The 8,456-nt window shown below is 39.1% G+C and overlaps 1 protein-coding gene across 1 annotated transcript; it reads right to left on the bottom strand.

Annotated features, from left to right (window-relative positions):
• Positions 1-845: 845 nt before the first annotated feature.
• Positions 846-2,732, bottom strand: LOC131770300 (transcription factor LBX2). Its single transcript, XM_059086016.2, has 2 exons — positions 2,292-2,732; positions 846-1,932 (listed from the first exon to the last, which is right to left on the bottom strand). Exons 1-2 carry the CDS (start codon positions 2,584-2,586, stop codon positions 1,610-1,612), a joined length of 618 nt encoding a protein of 205 aa, XP_058941999.1. The 5' UTR covers positions 2,587-2,732; the 3' UTR covers positions 846-1,609.
• Positions 2,733-8,456: the final 5,724 nt, after the last annotated feature.

Raw genomic sequence — 8,456 nt, forward strand, 5'->3', positions numbered from 1 at the left:
GTTACATTTATCATCTTGCTATGTAGGTGAAAAAGAAATGAATGAGCCAAAAGAGCCAAAGCAGGTAACTGGGAGATTCATGAATTCAATGGAGGTTGAGTAATACTGCCTCGCTTTTGATAGCAACTCAAGGAATTTGGACTTTTTAAACCGCCTCCACAATGCACTCGTTCTTTGAACAATATAATTGATCACCGAAAAACAAGCTTTTGATACTCAGTAAGAAATGATATGATTACTCAGTTTGGCTTCTGAATTCTAAAACTAGAATGCACAATTATTGAAAGAGTTGCTTTCGAAACAACTACTCACCGCAAGAAAAACACTCATTTATCAACCTTTCTCACGAGTTCCTCCCTGAAACAATCCATCACAGCTTAAAGAGATAAAAGCTTGATTGCCAATCTTCAGCTCTTTGACGTAGATGAATAGTTTCGCACCTTCTAAGTTTATAAATCATTTTGAAAGGTATTGGTCACATTTGATTCATCTTACCCGACCGATATGCAATCTGCCGTAAGAAGATAACACGAGAAAGTTGGCATAATTTCATTCGGTTCAATAAGTCAGTGGTGCTCTTTTCTACCAAATTTGGCTTGGTTTTTTTTAGTTATGTGCTTTCATTTGAATTTAGACTGTAAGAATACATAAGTGATGCGAGGAAAATCTAATTGTGACAGAGGAGTCTGTTCACAGACCTTCTCTCCTCTTGAATCGTGGTCCTAAAAGAAAATACTTATCATATGCTAGTTTGCTTTGAAAAAACTAACTCAGTAAATAAATCTTGAAATATCCTCTGGAAGTGACAATGGATTAAACAAAATTTTTATCTATGTGTTATTTATTTCCATGTACACCAACAGCTAAACTTGACAAATATGTAATATTTACAACCCTTCGTAATTTTAGCTATGAACGATGCTCTGGTTTCCTGTTTTCCTGTTTTATCTTTTGACACCGTCTTGCATAGAGTACGCATGCTAGATTTAAGGAAATTATTCATTGATAAACCAATCAAATTCGAGTGGAAGAAAGCAAACGAAAAGCAGGCAATTCAATTTTAAACCACGCAAGAATTTTAAAACGCAATATCCGGAGCTTGTCCCTGACCTTTTATTCGACAGTAAAGCCGACCGACTCAGTGAAGTTTGATAAGTAGACAGCCAGTTGATTTATCGTTCATTTAGCATCTTACTTTAGATGTGTCACTGCATTCAGTGATTTATGAATGCGGCCGGCACAGTCTAACCAGAGTATTTAACCTTGAGACAAATCATGTTATTTAAGCAGATTTCTTCAACAGATTCATTAAAAAGGCCAACAAAAGAGACGCAAGCCATCCACTACAAACTCAACGAGTAGTCTCTCTAATCTCTGATAGGAGAGAGTCGCTTTTAAATAAAAAAATTTCCGTACTTGAGGCAGAAAATTCATCTGTCAAATTTCAGGTGTCCGTTAGGGAAAATGCAGGTATTGAAGAAAACGGATTCTCGAAAAGCGTATACAAAGTGAACGCTTACTTGTGTTGTATTAGGTGGATTATACACATGTAAGACTGCAGAGTGCCGGAAGAAACCTGTATGTGTCAATTGAACCACCTTGTGAGACATTAAATTTCCAAACGTTTGCACAATCGGCTCACTTGCTTATTGTCCATAATTTTCGCTGCTTGAACGTCGCTTTTGAGCTCCTCAAGATCCCGGCGAAATTTCGCCCTTCTGTTCTGGAACCATGTGATTACTTGTGCACCAGAAATTCCCAGAGAGTGCGCAATTTCGTCTCTGTCTGAAGGAGATAGGTACTTCTGGTACACAAATCGTCTCTCAAGCTCAAATATCTGTTGATTCGTAAAGCAAGTCCTCGCTTTTCTCCGTTTTCTGGCGTTTAGTCTTGCTTGAAATGCCATCAGCTTTTGCTGAAGGTTTCTTGAAGCTATAAGATGGTAAGGGCATCATATCATTAATCACGCTACTGAATTTTATCTAACACACAAAAAGTCGCTTTGTTGAAGGAATAGAAAAAAAAGCAGGGAAAAGAAAATAAGCACGCTTGAGTTATGCAAATCGTAAGTAAACACCAATGCTGAAACTAGCTTTCGATTGCTTCAAAATTGCTTCAGGGTCACTGAGTATTTGTTCAAGGCTGCGCAAGCAGATTTGTGGCGCTAAACGGTTGAAATTTCAAGACGTGTTTACTAGAAGGAAAGAAATAGATTTTTTTAATCTAATACTCGTACTAAAGCTTCGTGGCTTTTGCCTGTGAGGTAAATAACGCCAGGAGTTAAATCTCACCTATTTCGGCGGTTTCTGGTTCTTTAGATTTATCGTCCGGTAAATTACTACTTGTAAAGTCCTCCAGAGTTAAAATAGCTGGAGGTGATTCCATAGAGGTTCCTTGTGATGACCAATGAGGCACTTTCCTTGTAACTGGTGAATGTTTCTTCGGATGCGGGGCGCTAAGAATTGCTTCGATAGAGAATGGCAACACTCTGTTATTGGTGGTTTTGTCACCATGTCCTGAGTTTCTCTCATTGAAGTTGTCCTCGCCTACAGAAGACGAATCATTCCCATTCCTGTGCGTCTCCATTGTGAATAGTATCTTTTAGTGAAAGCCGGTCGAAGCGTAGACAAATGATGGTTTGATATCTCGTGGCACAGTAAAAGAAGGAGAGGTAGCTCTGTAGCGCCGCGAGCCTTTGATTCGTAACCCACCGAGCACAAGCCACCTCTGAGTATTCACCCAGCCTGCGGATGCGTCAATTAAATTATACAGCTTGTGCGAAATTGATGACTAATTAATTAAAGTATTTACCTAACCCAACGACCAATCAGCTTTCGAGAGCGCATGGAGTAATTCAATTAGCGCGACAGCCCGTCAAAGTTGGATACCGAAGATAAATTGAATTAAACTGTCAACGCTATCACAGTAACCTTGTTAGGACAAAGACAACATTTTAGAAGCTGCCAAATCACATTTGTATATAAGTGGTTTGAGCAATTATCTCGCAAAACACGAGTTTTTGAGTCAACAGCTTTTAGACCATACGGTCCTGTTATTTTCCTTTGAAAAACGCGAAATGATATGCGTGTTTCTTTATGCGGATTAGGTTACACGAATGGAAAAACTACTCTATAGTGTTATCACGCGCCCAAAGAAAAATTATCTCTAAAATCTCCTAATTAATTTCGCCTTTTGTCTTTTCATTGACGCGATATCCCAAAGAAACACGCACCTTAGAGAGCATTCTCTTTGTTGCCACAATTTGACATGCATTGCCCGCATTCTTTACCCAGAGTTAGCGACGACCCTATTAAGCTCCTAAAATTTGTGACATTTTAAAACGAAAGCTATTAGGACCCGCTTCGCGTGGCTCCATGTTTGCTCGCTCAGTGTCTTCAGCATTCCGTGCGTTAAAACGGCTCTTGAAATCCATTTGCTAATTGGTTGTAGTATAATTTAGCAAAACAAGCCTTTGACAGTTCCTTTAAAAAAATATTCTATTTCTTTTGTTTTTTAACCTAGCTGGTAAAAACCGTTATATCAGCTGTAGTTAGCAGGCAATGTTGTAGACATCTGTACAAACTGTAGACGAACGACTGCTTTTAATACCATTAACAATGATTAATGTCCCCTTTAATCTTCTCCGATTCGTTTATTTTTGAAAATTGAATTTCAAAGTCAAGAAGTCTAGAAAAAGAATGCTCTTCTTTAGAGGCTGTAATTGATAAATATTTCTTCTATTCAACAAAAATCTTTAAAATTCAAAATCGTTTTATAGAAAAAAAAATTTCCCATGCTGTCGTGTTTTTTCCCCAGTGCACTGCAAAGGTTTGAATCCTTAAAAAAGATATGACTCATTTAGTTACATCTGCATTGTTAGTGAGTATTTTAATTCTTTCTTATAGAATTTGAACTAAAAACTTGGGGAGTGGGTAATTTCTAGCAATTGGACCGAAAGATGTGCATTTCCATTGGTCCAGGTTTTTAACGGAGGGGCAGCTGAAGAAAATTTGACGGTAGCATGAAATAAAGACGTAAATTGCGTAACCAGGGTGACTTTTGAACAAGATGAAAATGAGAATTAAGTTTTATTAGATATGCTGCTGTGCTAAAGTAGGAGAAATTGATAAGAGGATCAATGATTTGACCCTGTAATACGCAGAAATTGTTTCGCTGTCTCATGTCAGTAGGTCGTAAAGTTTTGCTGCACGATGTGAAAAAGCGAGATATTGACAGCTTGAAACATAGAGATAGACGTTATGAAAGTGTTTTCGGAAGTATAAAAATACATTCGCGAACAAAGCAATTTTCACACTTCTAGCCCTGACGACTAAGGGCTTTCTTTCCTCGAGCCAAATTTGTCGTGGTGACAAACTCATCATTAACATAAATTTACCCCACCTAATAATGCCGGTTCAGGAGGTATTTGTTCTCGTCAAATCAAGGTTAGGTAGGTTTTGCGCAAGGATTCCGCTTTACTTCGTAAAAATTGAAACTGATCAAGAAGGGAGGTTTTTTAAGCGTTTAAAATGATTGCAGTGATGTATGAAGGACAAAGACAGTCTTCGGAATCGCATTTAAGGCAAGTTTATATGGCCAACGTGTTTTTTTGGGTTTTTTTTTTTTGTTCTTTAGACACAATGGTCTGCAGATCAATTTCGTGGTCACCTTAAAACTTCCTCAGTTATAAGCTAAATTTCGGTTTTTTAATGTTCTCATCCCATCCGTCTTTATCTATTTCCAGTTGCTCGAAGCAACAGACTCCATTTGTGTTGGAGAATGGTAATATCTTCTTGTTGAAGAGTAACATCCCTATACGATGAAAAAGCGTTTCGTCCAGTGCTTACATCCAACGAATGCTCCCAAAATTTATTGCGTCCGGTCTTCGCGCCTTTCTGAAACAGGAAGCGTTGTTAGTAAATTGAAGGCTAATCACCATTTTTGAATGACACTGTTAACCAGTATGACAATCAAAACCTTTCTTACTAAAAAGTTCCCACAGTGATAAAAGAAATACCTCATTTTTTACAGGTATCTGCCATGAAAAATTTTGTCAGCGTCGCCGCTTCCTATCAACACCCTAAAAAGAACGCATGAGAAGAATTTGCTCGTGAGAACGTAAACTGTAGTGTCGACTGAGTTTGAAAACTGTTTAACGTCTGACCCCCGTGAAATTACACAAGTCAATATCAATTACCTTTCTGCTGACAAATTAAATGAACGGTTCATCTCAACAGGTCGATCTTGTGCGCCCACAAACATCGTATTTGGCGACGCTGATAGAATGGCAGACACAATCTCAAACAGCGTCTTTTTCACTAGTGAACAAACTTCAGCCGTTTTACCAAGGTGCTCACCCTTTATCGATAGAAGTGACGTACTTGAAAGACGTCTACGAAGGAGACTATTAGAAAAAGACGAAAAGCGAGTCCACGCAACAATGATTTTTTTGGGCTCTCAATGGGGGAAAATCTGAAGGAAAACTACAGATCTGTGGGAGCTGCTATTTTCAATTATGGTGAATTAACTAAGAGAAAAAGAAAGCAGAAAAAGAGCTCGACTTAGTCGAGCTTGAACAGTATCATGAGCAAACTTGCTTTCAAGGACTTTATCTCAACTTTTACCCAAAGAGGCGTTTCGCCGCTTGATTCAATGCACGAATTTTTAGAGACGCGAAGTTGTGTTATTTCCCCCTTTTTAGCCTATTAGCACTATCAGTGTTTTTATTCGAGGAATAGCGCGTTTTCCTGGATAATTTACATAGGTGTTAATGCCTTAATCTTGTGAGGGGGGTAAAAATCAAGGGGCGTGTCCAACACTTCATTACTTTTTCCTTCCGTTGGTCTTGTAATAAATAATTGCATGCGGGAATTTCTGTAATTTCTACCGTCCTATTTTTCCCCTCTCAAACTTTTCTAACGAAATAAGCAAGAAAATACGAGATCGACAAACTTAGCAAAGCATCTAAGTTATTAATTTATGCTTCGTCAACCGTGAAATTTATTGTTAATTTGAAACGCATCAAAATATTTTGCGGATCTGCAGTGTGTCATCCCCTTGGTGGTTGCCGTTGTTGCGATAGGACTGGTACTTTATGATGCCCAGGGTTTCTTTAGAAGTCAGTGAAAGCCGACCACACTGATGCGGGCACCAAGTATAATCAAGGAACGACTGGATTCTCACAGGAAACCCACTCTGAACTTTTGCTCGAAAACCGACTTTCAAGTTATATGAACCCTCATTTTTTTAGGTATCCAACTTGGCTGTTGCTTTTGTAATCGTTTCTTTTTTTATGTAGACCTTGTCGCGGATTTTCACAACAGAATTTGTAGAATTTGAGCTAAGATCCTGGGTTATGAATAAAAACTAGATCGAACCTTGAAAAGTTTTTTTTAAAAAACTGAACTAACGATCCTGGATTCTAAGCTAACTCTATGGTGTGTTAGACAGGATAATTACTTCATTTTAAATCTCACTCGCGGCGATAAGTATTTCCTGGACCCCAGGATAGTCCAGGAATCGAGAACATCTGGTTTACTTCTGAGAATTTTGCAGTCAGCGATGCGTTGGTCCTCATCTGCTTTTCGCATCCTTTTATTGCTTGCACTGCTGTGTTCAAAGTAAAGCATGAGCAGCGATGCCACCAACTGGCTGACAAAGTAGGCATCACTAAACCGATAAACGACCCGGACAGCACAGTTGGCATACCTCCAGCTGTGCTGGTCAACTGAAGGCCAGAGTGGATTTGCCAAACTTCTCCCCGAGGCTGGCAGTATTTTAGGAAATCGGATCTGCGATTCACAAGGTTTTTGATTTAGCACCAGTTAGGGGGATCATAGGGAGACAGGTATTTTCTTCACTCAGACTTGGAACGGTAGGCGTCTTAAGCCTTCAAAGCCGGCTCCCTTCTGCTTGACTATGTTTGTCGGGTGAATAAAGGGGATAAGTTTCTAAAGAATCTGGTGCTGCGTCGGTGGGAGAGTATAACTGGGTAATTTAGTATTATCAACGAAGTTGATGACGTAAATTGGCAACCGTAAAGAGTTTCAGAGTTGACGTTTCGAGCGTTAGCCCTTCGTCAGAGCGAATGGAGGAATGGTGGGTGTGTGTGTGTTATATGCAGAAAATGGAGCTACGCCCATGGTGGGAATTAGGCGACGAGAAAACAAGAATAAATTAGTTGAATGAAAAGCGCGCGTTTGATACCTTAGGGGTGGAGAGTGCCGATTTCAAAGATAAATTTTTGTTCTATAGTTTTGAGGCTTTCCGAACTACCTAGATGAAGGGAAAGGCCACAAACTGCCATATGCTGCTTTGTATGATTAGGGAGATTAAAGCGTGTAGCGACTGGTTTGAATGCGTCCTTGTCGTTTCTTTCTACTTCGCTAAGGTGTTCACGGAATTGGTCATCTTTTCGTCTTCCTGTTTCACCAATGTATAAATTTTTGCAAGTACAAGTTATGCAATAGATGACATTGGTCTAGGTGCACGCGAAGTGATCAGTGATCTTAAGGGATCTATCTACCTATGTTTTTGTTACGTTTGAATTAAATTATTGGAGGTGGCGAAAAGATAGTACCAGTCACTGAATAGTTTTGAAGTAATTTAAAGTTTTTTAGAATGGTAGATTTAACTACGTGGTTGTGAGGGTGAAATGTGAGAGTGAATGGAGTGCGATCGATATTTTCCTTCTGTGCCGTTTGTCATGTAGCGCTTACTGTCGATCAATTTGTTGGCCGGTGACAGTGGCCCGCTTGAACGACAGAAACGGGATAGCTACTTATCGAAAACCTGGCGCATTACCTCATTTTTTCCAAAAAAAACTGAGTTGTCACAACATATACGATGAATTCTAAGAAACTGTGAAAAGGTATGGAGTTCTTAAGGTGTGATTGATGCGTAGATGAGTACAACAAGTAACTGTGTGAGTCTGTAGGTTTGTAGCAAACCCTAGGGCATAGAACGTTGCCTTTGATTGAAATTTTGATGTCTAGAAAAGCCAAAGAAGTTTCGGATATTTCCTAGGTATATTTCAGAGCCGGGTGAAAGGAATTGACGGCAGTTATAAATTGAGTGAGCTCATCTCTGGTAGAGTGGCCGTAGTGCCGATGAAGTCGTCAATGTAGCAATTGTATTGACTGAAAAAGCGGTGTTCGATAAAACCTATGAATTGATTGGCGTAACTGGTTCCCATTTTGGAAAAATGTTTGACGGGGCTTTGTCTTAAGTCACTCTTTTAGCATCCATAGAATTCATGGTGAATTCTGCAGCAGTTCATAGTTCATGATAGAGCGATCGATTACATATTTTCTGGGATTTTTGGGAATCTTTGGGCTCATTTGTTTCGTTTGACTTTTTCATTTGATCAGATGCTCTTGGATCCTCCCCATTTTCCAGTTCACAAGAAAGAAAAAAAATCATCATATCATATTGGTAGTAATATTGATGTTAATACA

This window comes from Pocillopora verrucosa, chromosome 1, assembly GCF_036669915.1.
Source record: "Pocillopora verrucosa isolate sample1 chromosome 1, ASM3666991v2, whole genome shotgun sequence".
In the NCBI taxonomy this organism is placed as follows: Eukaryota; Metazoa; Cnidaria; class Anthozoa; order Scleractinia; family Pocilloporidae; genus Pocillopora; species Pocillopora verrucosa.

Bases quoted from the DNA above. Each gene is read 5' to 3' on its own strand.
- LOC131770300 (XM_059086016.2), bottom strand. From the start codon at position 2,586: ATGGAGACGCACAGGAATGGGAATGATTCGTCTTCTGTAGGCGAGGAC. The intron at 1,933-2,291 runs GTGAGATTTAAC...ACCATCTTATAG, and splicing joins ACCAGAAACCGCCGAAATAG to CTTCAAGAAACCTTCAGCAA.